The sequence below is a fragment of the Scleropages formosus genome, chromosome 13 (assembly GCF_900964775.1).
Source record: "Scleropages formosus chromosome 13, fSclFor1.1, whole genome shotgun sequence".
Lineage (NCBI taxonomy): Eukaryota > Metazoa > Chordata > Actinopteri > Osteoglossiformes > Osteoglossidae > Scleropages > Scleropages formosus.
Genome location: NC_041818.1, coordinates 8898689 through 8920207, shown reverse-complemented (window position 1 = coordinate 8920207; position 21519 = coordinate 8898689). Strand labels below are relative to the sequence as shown.

Sequence of the window (21519 nt, the reverse complement as noted above, 5' to 3'; positions counted from 1 at the left end):
CCTCTTACGTTGGTGGGAGCGTGTCGGGGGCCCCCCTATGCCGGCGAACTCCCAGCCTATATAAGTTGCCGGCGTGCAGAGGCGCTCCACCAGATACACGGGTTCCCGGCATCTGGGCGAGAGACTGAGGAGCGACACGCCGAGCGGGGAGAGACACAGCGACCACACAGCGCGCCGGGCGACCCAGCCGGGCGCGGGGCGGAACCGAACAGAGAGCCGAGAAGCCGAAGCGAGGAGTCCGAGCAACGCACACCTCGAGAAAGAGCGCTTCAGATCGCCACTCGTCCGAACTTCAGTCGCTCGCTGACCGCTCGTCTGTGACACTTTAACTCCAGCAAGAGTTAGGAGAGAGAGAGAGAGAGAGAGAGAGAGACAGAGAGACAGGCACACAGATCCGATCGCGGTGCAGAGAAGAGCTCCGACGCCACTCGTTCTCCAGGCCACCCCGGCTGCAATGTATCGGTCCACAAAAGGAGCGTCCAAGGCCAGGAGGGACCAGATCAATGCCGAGATTCGGAACCTCAAGGAGCTGCTGCCCATCTCGGAGGCGGACAAAGCCAGACTCTCCTACCTGCACATCATGTCCCTGGCCTGCATGTACACCAGGAAGTCCGTCTTCTTCTCTCAAGGTAACGGGGACAATGCAGTCCAACTTCACATGCACTTTTCTTGTCTTTCTTTGTCCTTCGTCGTCCGCTGTATCCAGCACGGTGGGTTGCGGGAAGCCCGTTAGCAGTGCGCTGCGAGTGGGGCTCTGGGGGAAGGTGTCGGGTACGGGGTTCCATCAACAGGTGGATGCTCTCACAGTTCCGCCGAGGGGCTCGAAGACCTCGTGATAATCCAGGGAACATGTAAACGCACGCGTGTACGAGTCGCGGGGTCCCTGTCGCTGTCCAGGGTGCTGAAGGGCAGCCGCTGTCCGAGGTCCTGAAGCGCTCGCCGACAGGACGGAAGGGCATCAACTAGAGTTCTTAGTTAATGTCGGAAAAAATGGAACAGCCTGATGTAATGAGAATATCTGAGAGCCACAGCTGTTCAACAGGTTAGCTGGGGGAGGAGGGGTACAAGCGACTGCAAGTGAACTACAGCTTCGCGGAAATGCATCTTACCGTGGCGTCGACTCGGTCGCCCGTCGGTGTTAATGTTAACGTTAATGTACCTTCGTCACTCTCCAGAACCCGGACCAACTTGCGACGAGGAGAGCGCGACGTTTCTGTCCTTCCGCGAGCTGCTGGAAATGCTGGATGCCGTACCAGGTTTCTTACTCCTCCTCACCGGGGAGGGGAAGCTACTCTACCTGTCGGACGGCGTTGCCGAGCATCTCGGACACTCCATGGTGAGTCTTAGATAAAATAACAAATATTCGAGCTTGCATCCATGTGCTCCGTGTTGTCGGCGTGACTGTTTGTTACAGTAGAGTAGTTTTACCAGTGGGCTGCTCATTTTACCAGTGTTGTGATAGGGTGCTCCTGGTGGAGAAGCTCTCCTCTCTGCCTGTGTAGTTTGGGTGACTCACTGCCATCAGCACTAATCATGAAGCAGCAGGCACTTCAGAGCTCAGTGGTGCGAGGCGAGTAGGAAGGGGAGGGTGCGAGGCCCGTGCCTCATGCAAGCACGATCATTTGTTTCGGATTGGACTATAATTACCGGAACTGGAACACGCACTGGAGAGAGTGCAGCGCTGGGCACGCAAGTGGGATTCATGACTCACTCGCACTGGGGGATGAGTGGAGCCGCTTCACCAGACACAGATAGCGAGAGAGACGCCTTCCAGAAAGGGCGCTGATAACACAGCCTAGCTCGGTTGTTGCGGTGACGCGAACCCGAAGCGCCCGCGCGCAAGGTTGGTAACCGAAAGGGTTGTGTTCATATCTTCCAGGTGGACCTGGTTGCCCAGGGTGACAGTGTGTACGACATCATCGATCCTGCTGACCACTTCATAATGAGGAGCAACCTTGTGTCTAGCACTTTACCTGACACAGGTAAGGTTGTTCCGTTCGTCCCAGCGTCCGTTGCTAACGCTGTATACCGGTGTATTCAAAGTAGAGTGAACCCTTAAAGGGTCTGAAACACACTCAAGTCTTCGTTTGACTTCGCCGGTAAAAATAAGCCACTCCTTCCTCCTTTTCCAGACCGCCTGTTCCGCTGCCGCTTCAATACTTCAAAGTCTGTCCGCAGACAGAGCGCCGGGAATAAGCTGGTGCTGGTCCGGGCTCGCTGTTTATCATTCCCGAGCCCTGGATCCTTGCCCAGCTCCTACTGGACCACTAACCCGGTGTGGGTGTGCTTTTGCGCTCCGCTGGAGCCCCGCCCACCGTGCGCCGCTCCTGCCAGGGAACCTGCGCCGAGCCCGTCGGCCGACCACACCTTCTTTCTGGCCTGTTTCCAGTCCCAGCACAACCGGGATATGAGACTGCAGGATGCACAGGACAGGTGAGGGACACCTGGATCCTCTTTATGGTCTCATCTGCTTTCTTCTGCCTTCATTTTCACACTGAATGCGATTGTGACAGTGCAGGGTGGACGAATGTCGTTTAACCCGTTTCATCTCAAATTCTCCCTTTAGTGTGAATGTCTATCTGGGATTTGACGTGGCAACACTACGCTCCCGCTCTTGGTACAGCCTTCTGCACCCGGAGGACCTCTCACACGCCTCTGCGCAGCACTGCCACCTGTGTGAGTATCCCAGCTGCGCAACCGCACTGCCACACAGGTGCTGGACCAGCTATGTGACAGAGCGCTGCAAGCGAGCGAGCACACAACACCCACACACCCCACGCAGAGCAAGAAAAATATCCTCACGACAACCCATGCCTAGCAGTCACTGACTTTGGGATTCAGCACCACACACCTGTGACTCACCGGCTCTTCAACTCTCTGCTGTTTCCACAGTATCAAAGTGCTCCTGCTCACGCTCTCCCTCCTTGCCGTTCTCTTTGTGCAGTGAGCGAGGGAGGTGAAGGGCGGGTGGAGATGGTGGTCCGGGTCGAGGCGGCTGATCGGTCGTGGGTCTGGCTTTACATGGTGCTGCAGCTCGAAGCCGGAGAGAATCTCATCAGCTCCTACAACTACATCATCAGGTAATCTTGCCTTTGGTACATTCCCAGCCGTCGTCAGTGGCCAAAGGTAACTCGGTGTTGGTAACGTTGGTGAGTGAACGCTACTAACTTGCACTGTTTTTCTTGGCAGCGAGTCGGAGGCGTGGTCAGTGCGACAACAGCTGTCCACAGAGCAGAGCCAACTCAGCCTCGTGCTGAGCTCCAGCACCTCCTACCAAGACAGCCTGAGCCTGCAGTCCCCCGACACGCTGTCCAGCCCAGACCAGGTCTTCACGCCCGGCAGCAGTGGCCTCTCTGTCCAATCCTTCGACTTCAGTGCCACTGTGTGCGGCACGGGTTCTTCGGAAGAGTTAGGGGGCGCTGCTGCTGCCACCGTGGAGCCCATGCAGCTTGAGAGTGGTCCACGCTCAAGCATTTCTTCGCTCGAGGAGGAGAGCTTCTTTCAACAGCAGCAGCAGCACCAATCCGCTGCCCCAGCTGCCAGCCCTGCCTCGACATCTTCTCCCACTCCAGTGACTGTTGCCACGGTGTCCGACTTGGACTTTCTCACCCAGAACATCTTCCTGCCCCCGTCCTTCCCCCTTGAACCTCCGCTGCCTGCCCTTCCCCTGCCTCTTCCTCCTGTCCCGCAGGCCCAGTCCCAACAAGGGAAGGAGTTTGTGTGCACGCCCCCGTACACCCCACAGCTTGCGGGGGGCAGCTTCCTGTTCGGAGAGTCTCTCCTGAGTTTCGATCCAACTGGGCCCGCCACCCCTTCACCACCAGCCCCCATGACCACCCCCCCTTCTTCCGCTGCTCCAGCCCTCTCCCCTTCAGCTCCTGCCACTACGGCCAGCAGCCCCTCTGCTCCCACACCTCAGCCGCCCCTTGTCCCCCTGGCCCTGCCACCCCCCTCCTCTGAGCTACTCTTCCCTTCGGAGCCCTGTAGCGGGTCCCTCTATGAGAAACTCCCCCCCACCCCGGACAGCCCCGGAGATGGCGACTGCACCATTATGACCCTGCCGGAGGTGCACGGGCCCCTTTACGTTGATGTGCCGCTCGGGCCTCTCCACTACCTACCCGATGGCCTCCTCACGCCAGAGGCGTCTCCAGGAAAGCAGCCCTGTCTGTCCTTTTTCTCCACAGACAGAGAGAAGGACAAGGAGAGAACCGAGATATCGCTGTTAGCCCAGCACATTAGCTCTATAGCGGAAGGGTTCTACCCTGACCCCACTATCTCAAAACACACACCCTCATCCTGCTCTTCTTCCCCTTCCTCCCCCTCTCTTTCCCCAACTCATTCGCAGAGCCCCTCTACTCCCTTTCCTGATGAGCTCAACCCCATCAAGTCCTGGAAAAGCCTTGATTTTCCTCTCTTTCCAGACGACATCTCTCTGTTTGAAGAGAGTGTCTTAGACACCTTGCTCCAGGATCTCTCCTCCTCTTCCTCCCCCTGTCCTTCCTCCCCTGCTTCCTCTCGCGCCCCATCTTCTCCCCCTACCCCAGTGTGCTGGCGCCCATCCCCTCACGTTGAAGGGGGCTCTGCTGTGGGTGTTGGCCCCGTCTGTAGCGTCCAATCGGCGCACTGTAACTGCCTGGCCGGGAGTGGGGTGACGGGCTCTGCCGATGCAGGGGTGGCAGGAGACGGGGAGCTGCAGGCAGGAGACAGGATGGACATAGAGGTCACACCGTCACCGCTCTCATCCTCCTCTCCTGTCCCAGCATCCCCACCCTCGCGATTAACCGCCTCCCCTGCCTCCGCCCCCGGCACACCTGTTGCCCCCACCACCCCCGGCCTGCCTTGCGCCCAGTCCCTCCTGGAGGAGCTGGCCGCCCTGGAACCCATGTTTGGGGCAGGTGCCTCGATCGCCCCTGGCCCGGGGCAACAACCTGAGTTGTATCAACTCCAGTGTCGCCCGCCGCTGCAGCGCTTCCCAGAAGGTGAGGGTCCTTTAACCACCGACACATAACCGAACTAAGCGAGACTCTGACACAAGACGCATGAATGTGTAACTCTGCGAAAGGGTGAAACACTAACTCTTCTTTTCCTTTCTCTGCTTTCCTCTCCAGATGGAAGTGGAAGTGATCCTCAGTTCTAAATAAGTCTGTGACTTACTTCATTAAGTATGGCATATTGTCATATTTTGTGGAGCTACCACTTTTGGTGAAAAAGTTAATATTTGCTGTATAAATATATAGATAATGTATATAAACTGACATTTACGTTTGTGTCTGAGAGGAACAAATTTCATCGACTCGTTAATTTATTTATCAATGTATTTTTATTGCAACGACGGTGCGACAACGTGTTGGTGAGGTGATCCCATCTTGGGCCGGTCATCGGCTCGGTTTGCGTCACGCTCCTTTCCTGGACTCGATGAGACAGAGACTTGGCCTTGTAAGGGCAATTCAACTTACAGATGTATTTGTATTCACTCGTAGTGAGGAACTTTTATTGTGGACTTTTTAGGGAAAAAAAAAAAGATTGTCCTTGCTGCCCTTGCAAATAAGAAAACAGTCGCCTTGTTTCCCGATAAGGCCTGTAACGCAGCGACACAAACACAAAAGACAATCGAAAATATGACACAGACGTCAATGTAGGCCTGACCGAGAGCAGCTAAACTCAGTTTTTTTCGGGACTCCGTGACGGCAATGTCGGATCGCACAAGAACCACATTTAACTGAATTTCCAAAATGCAAAACCAAAGTTAGTTTTACGGTTTCGGGCACATTGAGCTTTGTGTTTGTGGCTGCGGTCGTTCGGCATCTCAGTTATTTATTGATTTAATACTTGTGTCTCAATGTGGTGTACAAATGTTTCTGAAAATACCAGTGTGTATTCCGGGAAGGGGGAGGTGCACCATGTTTTTCCTTTAACATGTCATTAATATGCCAAGTGTAAACTGATGGGCACCTCCCTCTTTTTTTCATCTGCATTTCTCGTGCCATATATGAAACGATGCTTCCTGGTGAGCGTGATGTTGTTCGACACACGCGGTGCCGGGCTAACATGTTGTACAGTCGTTTCTGCCGGGCGGCGTTTGAAAGGCCAGGTTCACGGCCTCTCGGGCGCTGCCTTCCACAGGACTAGGTCCCAGTGGCCATCACAGGTTATTGCTGCATCAGTATTTGCAATGCTGGCAACGTCCAGCGCTTGCGATTCGCACCTGTGACCCACTGAACTCTGGTCACCAGCAGTAGAGCCATCTGTGAAACAAGCAGCCGTGTGACTCCGTGCTGGTGAGCGAAAGCCTTAGCTACACTGAGGGAGTCTCACTCTGGTTGGAGTCATGGTCTGATGACAGGTGTTTGTATGAATGGGCAATTCTTCTATTTTGAGGGGAACAATTGAAAGTTACTTGAAGTTTTTTGTTCTAAAAAATGAACTGGAAAATAGGGATGGGTACTATTTCTATTTAGTTATTAAACGACACGGGTGGAGAATGGTTCTATTCCCATGGTGTCGACTCGCTAACGTAGAGTTGTCTACGGTAAAGTAAAGGATTGATTCCTACGTTCTAACTATTTAAGTGCTAAGTTTAAAAAAAAAAAAAAAACAATCTCTAAGTATAATCTTGTATGCGTGAAGACTAAAAAATGAATGTTGTTCAACCTACATGCATATTTCTATGGACATATGTACAGCATATCCTGTATAGAGATTTACAGGTAGTGGTGCGAAAAAGGCTGTAAAAATTTGTACATTTCTATAAATATATATGCATATATCAGAATTTTTTATTACATGAAGAAAATATACTAGAAGCATATCTATGAAGAATGGACATTGTGGATCAGTGTTCTTTTTGTGTTGCTAATAAGTGTATTTGGCTGTCAAACAAATGCATTTATATTAAAGTGCACTTAAAGCAGCATGACGCTGGTGTCCTCTTGGCCTCTTTTAGCTTCCACCGCTGCGAGCGTCCCCTCTGTTTCTCCTTCCGCCGTCTCCCAGATGCCCCGCTCTGAGCGCTTGGCGATAGCGCTGACGCACGCACGCCATGAGACGCGCTGTGACACTATCTGACTCAGACTGACGCACACACTCGACACAGAGGCACTCACATAGACACAATCGGCTTCCCACTTATTGGCCCCGGCGGATGCGCGCGCGCATGCCGAGCTGCACGCCGACAAATCCGAGCTCTCCGTCTCTGTCTCTCTCTCCGCCTCCCTACAGCCCACGTTTACTCAATGTACCTGCTACGATGACAGCGATGAAGTGTTGAAGACCATATATGGGCTTTCCTGCTCCAGATCATCAGTCCCCCTCCTTCTCCCACTCTTCCGGATAGGCAGGAAGGAGCGGACAGAAGTAGCGCTGTGTTGCTGTGCAGATGAGCTCTCCAGTGAAGCAACCTCTCCTATCCTCTCTCACCATTCATCAGAACGACAGCCTCCCATTCGCTACGACCATCCTTTCATTCAGCAACGCAAAGCCCAAACCGGCAAATCTGGTTCAACATCATATTCCTCACCCCACCCCCGACACACTTATCCCCCACAAGATCTTCCCAATCCCCCACGTCCTATAAAAATAACACCTACCCTCATCGTACAAATATCCAGACAAAAATAACATCTGAATCCCTCTTTTTTGTTGGCTTCTCTGAAATACTCAACCCCCCCCACCCCCCGCTCTCTCCCCCTCCTCCCAGAAGTGACGCAAAAATATTCAACAGCAAAAGAATGAGAGCAGTGAGAGACACAGAATACGCAACGGCAGGGAGGGTGCCGGATGAGGCAGGTTGTTCTCTCCTGCGCTTCTCCGCAAGCCGACACGTTCTCTCCACATCCCTTCCCACCTCTGACAGCCACCCCTCTTTGCATCTCTGTCCTCAGTGCCCTCGGTCTCACCTTCTCGAATCCACTCTCCCATAGCCTTCTTGTTTGGGTCTGGTTGAAAAAGACACGTTACACCGCTTCATAAAACTATCTTGTTCATGAAACTGTACTGAACAGCTGAGACCTCCTGCGTTTTCCACCTCAGATCATTCATTCCTGAAAAGAAAGACAGAACCAAAGTGTGAAAAATTTCTTATAATTTTCTGTCTTCTTTAGGTGCTGTAAAGCTGCACAATGCTGCCCCAAGAGGACACTATGGAAATTGCACTCTGCTCAGAAGAAACGACTGATGCATCGCAGTGCCTCAGAGTGGTCAAACACAGGCACTACATCTCCGGCTCTGGTCATTAATTGTTTCCAACACCAATAAACGCATCCTCACTTTGGGGGAAACAGGTGAAATGATGAAACTTGAAACTGCATTGTGCATTAATTTCAATGCCAGATTTCATTAATTATTCCAATGCATCAAAGAGGAAAATATAGTACTTCAGTAATAATTCCTGGTGGGAGTCGTGGTAAGAAATAAAAACTGCTGTGTATGTCTCATGAAAAAGTCAAGCTATGTTTTGCACAATATAAATATAAAATCAGGAGAAGTTTTTTCACCCCTCAGAGCATGTAATCTAAAATGACAGTTTAAACCAACACTGAAAAAAAAATCCTTAATGTTCAGCTATTGCAATATGATTTATTATCAGTGTAGCTTAAAAATCCAGATATTAATGTATAGTCATTCATTCTGTCACTTAATTTAATATTTTGACAATTTACTTAAAGCAGCTTCATGTTTTTCATTGACTAGAAGAAATGCTACTGCTGTTTGACAGGTCAGAATAGAACTCATGCATTTCAGATGCAGTCATCTTTACTGAGTATGGATGGCGTTCAGATAATTTAGAATATAAAAGCCATGGGGCACTTCGAATTTTAACCTGAATCACCTTCTGTTGTTTAGTGTATCAGCAGTTATGAGGTAATAAAATTAAGTTGTGACTAGCAGGTTGTAGATTTCTGTTCCAAGAGGACCCCTGATGCTTTAATCAGAAACATGTTTTAATTTTTTAAACCATTGGCTATGGATGCTACTTTGGAGAAAACTACTTAGTAAAAATAATGTTTAGTATTATCTAGTTCATGGTGTGAAATGACCCCATTATTGTGAAGGAAGGTGTGAAAGGCACCAATTTCAGGGTAACAGTAACAGGGTTACTTATTCCATAAAATCACACCGAAATCACACCAAATTCCTACTGTTAGACTGTCAAATTGTAATTATTTCCTATGAATATATAGATGTTCTATTCTTATTTTATGGTAAAGTGTATTGTGTACTTTCTGTATTTCACATCAAGGACAAAGGAAAGAAATCTTTACACACTGTAAAGAAATATTGTGTCACGTTGGGTTTTGGGAGTGACCAGCTGTGAGGTGGTATGGAGTGGACTTATGGAGTATATTATTTTAACGAAAGAAACCTAATTCAGTTGAAAAACAAACATATGAATGAAAGAAACAATATTATCCCAGAAGGAAATTGCCCAATAATCGTGTGGTGAGCAGACAAATTTCTTGCAACATTCTGGCGCCTAACCCTAAAGTTAACTGGGCAATGACTGTGCTTCTTGTGGAAATTCAACGATTGTGCAACTTGCCAAACATATTGTTGTAATAGGCCTGTTGTGTAAAAAGGAATGTATCTTCATAAACCATTGTAGCATTTTTTGTTGTACAGGACCTTGTTAGATGAGGGCCGAGTGTACAATTTCAGATTTACAACTGCAAATTCATTATTAATAACCACTTGTCCTAAAGGAGGGTCGCAGTGGTCTGGAGCCTATCCCAGAATCACAGGATTTGAGACAGGGTACAACCTGGATGGGATGCCTGTCCAACACAGGGCAGATTTCTACTGATACCCAATCTTTAAGACTTTTATTGGATGTCTTATTTAAAGTAAATGAGCTGGACCTTGACATTGTACAATTACATGTGTTAAGGCTGGAAGGTTGCTTTAACTATGTTATTACTTTCTCCTTTCCAATTAAGGATGAACGAGGGTCATATGTACAAAGAAAATGTTTCTAACCGGCCCTGGCACATTCTCACATTTTTCTCCCAAAAAGAATCAGTGTTAGAAATCAACTTCACTTTCTAGCATTATCATGTGTTTTTATTTAATAACAGCAAACTAAGAACTAAAGCATGGTATTAGTAGTACCAAATACATTTATGTGATGCTTTTCTCCAAAGCAACTTACAATGTTAGTTATTTACCCATTTATACAGTTGGAAAATTTTACTGGAGCAATGCAAGCATAAACACCTTGCTCAAGGGTACTACAGCAGGAGGGGGGGATCAAACCTCCAATGTCTGGGTCCAAAGCCAGGAGCACTAACCATTACACTACCAGCTGTCCCGTAGACCCTGAACACCAACATAGAAAACTGCATTATTGCAAAAAACGTGATCAACTACCACTGCCTAGAAGTCCAGTATCAACAGGGATCTCCAACATTCATGTGAATTATCATACAGATGAATTAATCTTCCTAGCAAAATAAAATTCATCCATTGGGTCAACCGCATACTGTTTAAACAATCCAGTATAGAAAACAACAAAGCAAAACTCTTTCATTTAGCTTTTTTAACTCATTAAAGATAATGACCCAATAAGTTTAAGATGCATCATTTAGCTGCCAGAACTTCGATTTACTTGGAGTATTTAAACAAATTGAATTCCTCCTACTTTTTGATTTTGAAAACCCAGATAGTTGTATTTCCATTTAAAATCACTAATTTGACCATGAAACATTAAAGCGAGAATGAAACCTTTTTAGTACAGCCTTGTCATATTATTAAAAGATTTAAAACACGTGACTCAATGAAGAAGCAGAAAAAGAGAAAAGATAAGAGAGGCTAGAGAAATATCCGTGTCAGAGAGTCCATCAACCACCGCTTTATTTACGGGAGCCAGGCAGGGAACGCAGCTCCTTAACTTCTGACTGACTACACCTCCCCCCACCCCAGAGCTCACCATAGATTATGACTAAACCACCTCCCAGTGTTTTCTTCCAAACCAGAAAAATCACACTAGAACAGCAGACACCAGAAAGGAAACATGACAGAAATATAGCAGAAAGAAACCCTACTAGCGTGAACCAGTCTCAGCCTTGTAGTTTCCAGAATCGCCGTGGCGAACCTTCAGGTCATTGAACTGAAGGATCTTCCCTTTGTGCAGACATCTGAGTCGAACTTGGACAGACGGACCACGGTAGATCTTCTGCTGCAGAAAAACCGGCGATGTCATCAAATTTTTGTCTTCTCCACGTCAGTCGGCAGATGCAGACGAGTATGTTTAAAGATCATACCGTGCTTTTTGAGTGCGACTTGTTCGGGGAAACCAGGTTAGAATATTCCTCAAACGGGTGTTTGACAATGGTAATCACATGATCGGTAAAGCTGGTGAAATTTTAGTTCCACCGCTGCAGTAGAGGAGGAGAGTTCAATTCAGCATTGACACCGTCCAGCTTTTCGAGATTGGCTTCCATATGGCTCCTTTGGTCAGACAGGTCTTACGTAGCACGTGCATGGCTCTCTTAACCAGACCATTTGACCATTTAACTCTTTCATCACATCACTTTCATCCAAGTTGCCACATCTGCCTCCAGTGGTGAACTAGTATGGCTCTCAATGGAGAGAGCGACCAGAGGACCAATCACTCTTCATCAGATGGTTGAAATCTGTCCATAACAACCCTTGATTGTTTATCAGTCCCTTCTCAGCAGAGAGTGAATTGGGGGAACCAATAATCCTCACCTTCCTTGGAAGAACAAAATCAATATGGGGGGGAAATATCAAAGTTGTGGGTCTCTGGAGTGGAGCCAAAATTTAAGCATCCCACCTTATGAACTAGCCACAACTGATATCACCATTAGTGTTAACAGAAATAATTTTGCCAGTATCTACCTAAATAAACAGCAAAAAGAAACATAAGAAAGGGGAAATAACACATCAGCAACACATAATTATGTTTATTAGCAATAATAAAATACAAAAACTATGGGTGCATATATAAATCAGTACATATATACATGTGCCTGAACTGTCACTTTGTCTTTGCTTGTGCAGCTTCTGCTGCTGCTAGTTCTTGCTCCTCTCTCAGCTTCTCTTCCCTCTTCTGCAGGAACTCCTTGTAGTCCTCTGCAGACAGGCTGTGGGGGTAGGGGGCGAAAATGTGAACGGAGTGCAAACCAAGAAGTTCGCAAGCAGGATCGGGACAGCATCACGGGGTAAAAGGGACTGAATGCCCGAAGAGCTCTCTGGAGTTTCAAATGCAGGTTTTGATAGAGGGAATGTGTGTAACACATGCTGTTCGGTGGTGACAAACTGTGGCATGAAATTGTTACAGCGTTGGCTATAGGAACATGCTAGTTTAAAATCCTTCCAGGTGACCATTGTGAGCCATGATGATGCAAGGCTTTGCGTCTTATGTAACAGCAGAACGGGTAGAACGGCGAGTACTGCTGCTGTTTCACAGCGCCTGGGTGGTGCGAAAGGACATGGGTTCGATCCCCGCTCAGTCTGTGTGGAGTTCGCATGCTCTGCATGGGTTTCCTCCCATACTCCGAAGACATGCTGATCAGGTTCTCCCGTAGTGTGTGAGTGACAGAGAGAGTGTGTTCCAGTGATGTATGGATGAGTGACCCAGTGTAAGTAGTGTATCTAGCAGTGTAAGTCACCACGGTGAATAAGGGGTGTAGGGCTGATAACACTACATAGAGTTCAGTGGAAGATGCTTTGGACGAAAATGTCTGATGACACAAAGTGGCTCACATGTGTGAGTGTGTATGTGCATACATTATACAGTGTATTTAAGAGTAAGTCCACAGCTGGAGGGGTGTGCGTTGCGCAGTACTTGTGAGTGTTGACGGGCATCTTACTCATTGACTACTTTGATGCCCATTGAGCGAGCAGAGCCGATGATGGTCTTGACTATCGTCTCCATGGAGGCATCTTGCAAAACAAAACACTCATCCTTGCCTTTGACCCGGGCAATCTCATACACCGTTCTCACGGACACCATGCCTGCAACCTCATGTCCTGGGGAAGAGAGTCAGAAAGGAAGAGGTGGGCAAAGACAAACAAATAAGCAGGGTGGGGGATAATACATGGAGATAATAGGTTTGGGTGGGCAAAAGGAAGAAAAATTGGTGAAGGAGCAGCAAAAAAAAGGAAAAAAGCAGCAAAGAAGGGTGGAGGAACGAAGAAATAAGTTTATCTTTTATTTTACACTTTAACCAAATCCTCGATTAACTTCAATTACAAGATCTGCAGCAAAGCATAACGGCTACTGAAATGTAATATAAATCATAAAATCCATTTCCCCCCCCCCCATTATGGCCTTGTGGGAAAATGATCATGTTACTCTTTAAAATTACATTTTGCACTTTAACAGATGAAAAAATATAAAAGGGCATTTATTTCAATATTCACCATGTACCCACTCTTATCCACTTCCACGCATTAAATTACTCAGTGTGTGCAACCTCAAAGAACTGTACATAAACCATAACATCAAGGTTTCATAACCTGAGTCCAGGAAGGTCTATGTGGAGGTAATTAAATTTCATTGCAATTAACTGAGTACAGTATTTTTTTTTTTTTTTTTTTTTTTTTTTTTACAAAGTTATTTAGATGAGGGGGGTGTGGTGGCACAGTGGGTTTGACTGGGTCCTGCTCTCCGGTGGGTCTGGGGTTCGAGTCCTGCTTGGGGTGCCTTGTGATGGACTGGCGTCCCGTCCTGGGTGTGTCCCCTCCCCCTCCAGCCCTGCGCTCTGTGCCAATGGGTTAGGCTCCGGCTTGCTGCGACCTCGCTTGGGACAAGTGGTTTCAGACTCTGTATGTGTGTGTGTGTGTGTGTGTGTATTTATAAGCTATTCTAAGAAAGGGTCCTTAACTTTCATCAAGGTTCTGTGGCCTAGAAAAAGTTACGAAGGTCTGACTTAGACCAAAGGCACAACAAATACTTGTTCGCTTGCTGTTATTTGAATTGCTCGAACATTTTCATTAAGCAGAACAGCTCTTTATAATCAACCGGCTTATACAGCTTTACAAATTTTCTACAGCGTTTCAGGCCAAGCGCCGTTTCAAAGGTAGAACAGCAGTGATCCTCCTTGAACTTCTAATACTGTTTTCATAAATCCAGGTCCTTCATAGCTCTGCCTTCGGTCCGCAAAGTCCGTCATATTCGCGCGATATTAAATTAGCAGAGTCGTCCTTGAGGTCCCACGACCACTCGGACGCCTGTTCTGACCTCACCTGTTTTGCCGGCTCCTTTCTCGATGCCCGCGGCTGCTTTGAGGAAGTAGGACACCGTGGGCTGGCCGATCTTTATGTCATACGTCCTGTCAGGCTGAGCGGGCACAACAAGAGCATGACGGTTAATCGACTGCTGACACTTAGGGAAGAGAAGTCAATCATGATTAGTACTTGATCGTAATACAACAATCAAACCGGTGATTTCTTTTTAAAATCACAGCATTTCAAAGGAACTGCAGCCGGCTGCGTAAAATTTCAGGAGGTTACTGCTTACGTCCTTCACGCTGAGCCCTTGTGTGCTTTTATTCTGAGTTGACAGACAGGACAGAAGGCTGGGAAATGATATTAAGAGGCGAGCTGGGTCCTTACAGGGTGCGTGATGCTAGCTGCTGGAATGTTTGTCAATAATCCAAACGCAGTATGACTGGCTTGACGGTTTCTTTATATTCAGACAACAGGAGCTAAACGCTGGGCTTACAGCAATGCATCAGAATGAGTTCTCATGATGCTCAGCAATGAGCTTGTTAGGACTACTGGGAAAGCACATCTGAGAGAGTGAAAGCCTGTGGACATTCTGCTGCTGACCTGCAATGAGTAGGGCTATATGTCTGTATCAGGAACCCCCCCCCCCTTCCTCCCCCCGCCTCACCCCACCCCCCAGGCCTTTTACACTAACAGCTACTTCAATGGCAGCACCACCTGGGACCTCTGGGCTCTCACTGGGTCTAAATGAGTATTTCAACATGCTGCCACTCCAAAACCTTTTTGTCTTTCCATTGATTTTTTTTACCATTGATCTTTGCCTCAATTAATGTGCTCTCACATAAGGGAATAATAAAAAAAAAAAAAAAAAAAACTAAGTGGCCACACTGCCAATTGTGTCGCAGAATAACCCCGAACACCCCATGTAGTGAGAGAGAAAATAGAGCGATATAGATGGGACTGTGATGTCTTACCCTTGAGAGAGGTGCTCTACTGCGCACATCGCCCTGTATAAATAGGCTACAGATGCGCCTCTGTGTCAGCATAGCTGGGAGCACGGTCAGGTACCCTGCGCCCGGGATTCTCCGAGCCGCTTTATCACCCATGTAACATGAGGAGAGGCAAAGGGCCGAGGTGGACGTGGAGCAGTTTTGGACGTGATAGAGCGTGCTGGGCAAGGAGAGACGGTATCAGCACAGGGGGGACGCACACGCGCACACGCGACACAGCAGAACAGGGCAACAGCGCACTGCAGCCGTTCATCACGCGAGTGGGGGGGAAAAAACCCTGCGTGTCGCACACAGCACCGAAACACCGTTTTCACCGAAGAACGAAAGTTCCATCAACAAACATTTGCGAAAATACCCAAAAAGGCGTGCGGTAAGGTTGCTTGTGGATGTAGAGGAGCACTTTTTGCACAGGCGACTGCTAAGGTAAGAAGGTTCTGCTCGGGTGATGGATCCAACTGTCAGACGCTGGACACCGGCGCTGAGATGCACCCTCCACCGAACGCGTCTCCTCCTCGTCTCCAATACAATGGGTTCGCTTTCCCACCGAAGCCTGCTTCCCGCGGTGCTGAGACTTGGGATGCGGGTTCGGGCCCACGACACGGGTTGGGCCGAGGCGCTCGCCTGGAAACCCCATTTCAGTTATTTACATGAAGGACTTTGCTGTGCTGCCCCTTGCCCTGCCTGCTCATTTGTACCTGACAGACAGTCTTTGCCTTCCTTTGCGGTTGCGGTCCACCCTCAGCCGAACCACAGCTCATTATGGATGATGCCATAATGTTTTTTTTTTGTTTTTTTTTTTTTTTTGTTTTAAAAAACAGTGATTTATGATTTACATTTTAAACAAAGGGGAAACTGGCTTCCAGTACATGAAACAGACTTTAAAGATTAGGGATATGCTGTTAAAAGCATCGGTACAAATACACAAAGGATAAATAAGTCAGAATCCAATAGCTGGATGGGTTTAGTATTTCGGCATAAAACTGAGGAAGATAAGAGGCCCAGAGAAGTGTTATACATGGGTGGTGCTTTAAACATTTATTCTGGAAGCGTGTATCTTAGGGTTATATACCTTTCAAACAATCAGGTGTTTCAAAGCATTTGATAAAACCAGAGTGACAGATTTTGCGGTGGAAAGAATCATCTGCCAGAATGCTGCTCCGAATCAACGCCAGTCATATCTGTTCAAAAAATCTGTTCGGTTCACTCAATAAACCTCGACACTAAATATTAATACTACAGCAGTAAGAGACGAGCAGCAACCTCCCGATGGCAAAGCGCTCTAGTCAGAACATGAAGACCCTCTGTGTTGTTCCATTGTTCAGCTGCTGATTTTGGGATACGCCTGAGGCCAGGATTTTTACGGACAGCCAAAAACGCCGGATGGAAAAACGGCGTTTTTGACGAAACCGACAGCGCAATTCGGCGAGCTCTCCGCTCAAATGTGTCAACTCAATAACGGCTCGTGAAGGTGTACGCCCATGGTCTACTTTGACACAATAGGCACAGATGTGTCGGAGAATTTGTTTTATTTTCATCTTCTCTTCTTTCCTTCCCTGGAGCGAGCAAAGTGGGGAGAGGAACGCCGCAGCTGCTCCGACTGAAGGGCGCAACTCTGGCATCTTTCAATAGCACCTGTCAGAAAGCGGTTCCCAAAGAGACCATAAACTGTACGCTGGCAGCACCTCCTGCCTCAAAGCATGTTTGTGTTCTCGACAGCAAAGTATTTATGCTGCGGAAATGCTCACAATTAATTGCAAATGCCAACGCAATTACCGAACAAAGTGACAGCGTGGTGCACGACTCGAAATCTGAGAACATTTAGAGCAGCCAGAGCGGTATGTGATGGAGCCTTGAGGAAAAGCGACCCCTCGCTCTAACTCTCACACGCACACACATCCCGCATCCACATGGCCCTCCCACGCGTCGCCGTTCCATCGACGGTTTCCGAATGGCACCTTGGACAGCCGTATCAGACACTTGCTCGAGCTGCCTGAGCGTCCTCAGACATAATCGCTGCCTTTGGGACAGCCGCATGTATCATTGAGTTCATGGCAAACAAAATTAGCTTCGCTTTAAACTAACCCCTACACACCTACTTGCCTTTGCTCAGATGACACTTTCATGGGTTTGCATCCAGTCCCCATCCAGACAACACTGAGATACATGGCGCTCAAAACTTGCAGGATCACAAATTCATCTGGGGGAAAACTGATCTGGTGAAGTCCTAAAAGATTTTTTTTTTTTTTTTTTTTTATTTAATTTTATTTTTTCATAATGAATCAAGGCACCTTTGATCTATGAATCATCCTATGCCCTCTAGTGGGTACAACATAAAATGCAATGCTGGGTACAGAAGGCAGAGATGTCCAATTAACTCCAGAAATAGATAAGCCTCTTGCAGATGAAAAGTTGCACAATGCGCTGCTAGGAATCATGCGAAAGCTCAGAGAGCACTGCATGAATAAATAAGCAGTAGGGAACATCTCTGTGGATAATCCAAAAATGTGACAGTGCTGAAGTGATGAACACACCCAAACTGATCTTATGTTTGATGCCTCAAAATCCAGCTGTGTTTTTACACTTAACGCGGCAAATCTGAAGACAAGGCACCTTCTTAAAGATTTCAAGAGTCGAGATTATAGTGTCTAATCGGGAACCAGTCAAAGGAGCCACACTCTGCTTGTTATCAGGTGGAAAAATTGAGGAACGATTATTGAACAATATGACGCTTGACATTTCTGAGCTTGGCTTTAACTAAAGAAGGGGTAAGGCTGCTCAAAAATGGAAACAGATTTAAATTCCCATGTTTATCCACCACTAAAATAAGAGGGATGATAATTATTTCAAGGCTTCCATTTTTAATAATTAAATGTAATCAGTTGCTTCGGTAGGTGTGATGCGTACTACGCGAGTTGCTGGAATCTTCACGTTTCGTGCCAGTTACCATATCCTGCAGGTTTTAAGAAATTCATCTGGAATGGAATGGTTCTGATTTGCATTTCAGTACAATTCCAGAAAGAGCTGAAACCAAATGCTATACTGGCTTATGAACATTCATGAATAAACACTGGCATAAATATGAGCCATAGCTTGTCCTCTAACAAGAAACCTTTATTAGTCTTCTGCATCTACTGCTGACATGAATATAAGAATTCATAACCAAGTCCTTGTTGACTTCATGAAGAAATGTTCATAATTTCGGCCTTGTATCAACACTATGTATTACATAAAGTACATCCTTCTGTTACTTAGCAAAACCTTTTAAGCAAATTGCCTGAAAAAGCTTAAAATGTGTTAACATCTGTACCTGTTTATACAGAAGGATATTATATTAAAACAATTAAGTTAAGTACCTTTATCAAAAGTGCAGGTGTCTGACCATTACGCTACCAGTGCCTCTGAAAAATGCCCAGCTGTCACTTCCGTTGAAATGATTATAATGCACAAAATTGTTATATTTCACAAAAAGAAAGCAGGGAAGTGGAAAATAGGGAAAAAAAAAAACACATAAAAAGGGGCTACTTGAAAGACAGAGGGCGTCAAAGAAGGGGAGGAAAATGTGACGCAGACCTTCACGTGGACCTTGATGGGGAGGGGAATGCCGTCCTTGATGTCCTTTGTTTTCTCATTGAAGTCCTTACAGAACTGACCGATGGGGATGCCCCGCTGGCCGCCGTCACGGGAGAGGACAAGAAACAGAGCACATGCGGTTAAGGACACGCAAATGCCCACAGGGAAGACACCTTCAACGATACACAAAGCAACAGCCACGCGCTGCACAGTCAAAACGCACGTTACTCTTCCAGAGAATTGGGTGCGGATTACAAGACGTAAGAGATGTGATGAGTGCATTCAGTTTTCGAGAAAGAGAGGTCTGCGTGCGAGGGAATGCATGCACGCGTGCCCAGGGCAGGGCAGGGGAGCGCACATCCAAATGAGTTTCTCCATTCCCCTGGCAGATGCACCGGGGAGGAAGCCAATTGACGGGTGAGATGAAGTCGGCGCTGCACACAATCTTTCTGCGCTCCTTCAAGGGGGAACACAAATTCATTTCTCTGAACCGGGCTGAACTGGGGAGGCGCCGGCTAATCGGCACCGTAATTACACGGAATCTTTCCAGAAAGGTTCAATGTTGATCGAAAGGCTTCGCTCCGCACCTCAGGATCGAAGGGATTTATTAAAGTAAATGTGGTGTGAAACAAGCCTTTTTTTTTTTTTTTTTTTTTAAAAATGGGGTGTACAAAAGTGTGGCAAAACGTGGTCTTAAGGGACTTGTTTTTAAGAGTGCAGTAATATGCTTGCAAAAGTATTCTTTTCATAAGATAGGGACCAGTCAACGAAATCTAAGACAGAAGGGTAAATATTAGACCTAGAACCATTGCAGGCATTTACATGCATGCACATACACAAACACACTTTGATTATATACTTATGTATACAGAATGGGTGTTCAGTAAACAAAGTTTTCTTTTTTTAAATAATAAACTGACTTTACACTGAGAGACACCTGTAGCTCTGAGGCCTGGACACCCCTTCACTTACCCTGTTTGTGAGCTGAACACTGCTATGTCCTTTGTCTTAACGCAGCCTCCTTACAATGGCCAGAGAATTTCAGCTGACCGCAGCATACGTGCTGAATGCCACTGTTGTTGAGTGCCCTTGAGCTGAGTTGAGAATTGTGCCAATGCGCTGCTTTGCGCTTTAATTTTATGCCAAGGTGGTGTGTGCTACGGGAGTGTGTATTCTTTGTGTGCAGTACATTACAGAAAAAAACCCACAAAAACAATACAAGTATAAAAACAAACAGCTCTGTCTGAAAAACCACACGGATCTGAGGTGACGGAGAACGGCAAACCAAGCGTACAGGTTACCGTGCAAACCTTGGATTACAGCTGTGCAGCACCAGCTCTAATAAAGCAGGAGTCGTCTGCATGTCTGTAGGAAAGGGAAGGATTGCGGTGGGGGGCAGGAGGTATCGTATAACCACCGTGCCATTGTCAGAGTCAAAGCGACCACTCAAAAATTCACAAACCCACTCCCTCTTTCCTCGCCTTCATCTCCCAACAGAAAGAGCCTTTTGTACGACTCTCGGAGGGAGCGCAGTCTTCACAAAGGAGTGGCGCAGACAGGCTGATGGTCTGTCACACAGACCGACGGGCAGAAAGTAAAACAGACAAGGCATCGACAGCAGCAAGCAGACCTCGAAGAGACAGGCTGAGACCAGACTCATCTGAAGGAGAGGAATGAGTACCGGGTGCAGCAGAAAGAACGGGGTGGGCGGACCTAAAGCTGACAGGGGGCGGAGCAAGAATACGGGAAAACTCGGACGAAGGCTCCCACCTGGCACACAACTCCGCACATTCTTCTAATGTCTCCTTACGAACCAAAAAGGTTAATTTTACTCATCTTCTGGGAGGATCGAAGATAAAGGACAGACAAGACCTCGAAACGTGACATCGGCGCTGCAGTCCAAAGACGGCAAAGTATAAATGGGCAATTAAGCTTTCACAGTGCATACAACTTAATGAACGATGATCTCAGCCATTTCGCCCTTATAAGTCAGCCTTTCATTTCTCTCTCCTTCTCCTTGATTCCCCAGCTTCCCCCTCTCTTCTCGTCACTCCAAACATTAGTGTCTCTTTGGATTGGCCTTTCGGCTCCAGTAACTTCTTTAGCAAGAGTTAGCACCAGCGTGGGCCGGAGCGCTCTTGTGCGAGTAAGTGGAAAAAGGCGCATTCTCAAGAGTGCGGCGTGTTTGTGAGGACAGGCCCACCTATCAATAATTTAAAAGACACGGATTTACTTGGAAAAAGGGAGGGTGGATGAATGACAAAACACTTAAGTAAATGTAAATTGTAAATGTAATTAAATGTAAATTAGTGAATTCTAGAACATGTGTGGCTCTATATATGCATGTTTCTAGAAGGATATTTTACAGAAGGAACAAAATACAACCAGTCTCCGTGCAGTTAATGTGAATCTCATCGCACAAGCATGAATACTAATTCAGTATTTAATACTTACATACTCAAATGTGTGGGTGTGTTGAAGCGCAAAAAAAAAAAAAAAACCGAGGTAGAAGGTGAACTAGTGCATATATTTTGGAGGTGACAGGTATGGCCATCAATATTTAAATAACAAGCTTCTCTGGGCCAAGAAAGAGCACGTCGGTTGCGTGTTTGTGTGTGATGTTTGTGACATGAAGCTTTAGGCCAGGAGGTAGGATTAATTGCCCCTGGCATGCAAGGACAAGGGATTAATTGCCCTGGCAGGCGACTGCGAGTGGGGGCACAGGAGGGAAGGACACAGGGTTAATTAAACT

General features: G+C 47.2%; 2 protein-coding genes across 4 annotated transcripts in view; one reads left to right on the top strand and one right to left on the bottom strand.

The window, feature by feature from the left end:
* Positions 1-402: 402 nt before the first annotated feature.
* Positions 403-6916, top strand: npas4a (neuronal PAS domain protein 4a). Its single transcript, XM_018736988.2, has 8 exons — positions 403-629; positions 1176-1336; positions 1880-1982; positions 2133-2433; positions 2567-2676; positions 2945-3080; positions 3190-4979; positions 5109-6916. Exons 1-8 carry the CDS (start codon positions 455-457, stop codon positions 5135-5137), a joined length of 2805 nt encoding a protein of 934 aa, XP_018592504.2. The 5' UTR covers positions 403-454; the 3' UTR covers positions 5138-6916.
* Positions 6917-10621: 3705 nt separating this feature from the next.
* mrpl11 (mitochondrial ribosomal protein L11) overlaps positions 10622-21519 on the bottom strand; it is a 28426-nt gene continuing 17528 nt past the window's right edge. For 2 of the 3 annotated variants that reach the window (XM_018737425.2, XM_018737426.2), the window contains exons 4-7: positions 18768-18863; positions 14206-14299; positions 12828-12987; positions 10625-12098 (exon numbers count right to left, since the gene is read on the bottom strand). In XM_018737425.2, the coding sequence (XP_018592941.1) occupies positions 11993-12098; positions 12828-12987; positions 14206-14299; positions 18768-18863 (456 nt within the window). In that variant the 3' untranslated portion in view covers positions 10625-11992. Of the gene's footprint in view, positions 12099-12827; positions 12988-14205; positions 14300-18767; positions 18864-21519 lie in introns of all 3 variants that reach the window. The other variant, XM_018737427.2, reaches the window with a different exon arrangement.

Bases quoted from the DNA above. Each gene is read 5' to 3' on its own strand.
- npas4a (XM_018736988.2), top strand. From the start codon at position 455: ATGTATCGGTCCACAAAAGGAGCGTCCAAGGCCAGGAGGGACCAGATC. The intron at 1,337-1,879 runs GTGAGTCTTAGA...CATATCTTCCAG, and splicing joins AGCATCTCGGACACTCCATG to GTGGACCTGGTTGCCCAGGG. The intron at 4,980-5,108 runs GTGAGGGTCCTT...TTTCCTCTCCAG, and splicing joins GCTGCAGCGCTTCCCAGAAG to ATGGAAGTGGAAGTGATCCT.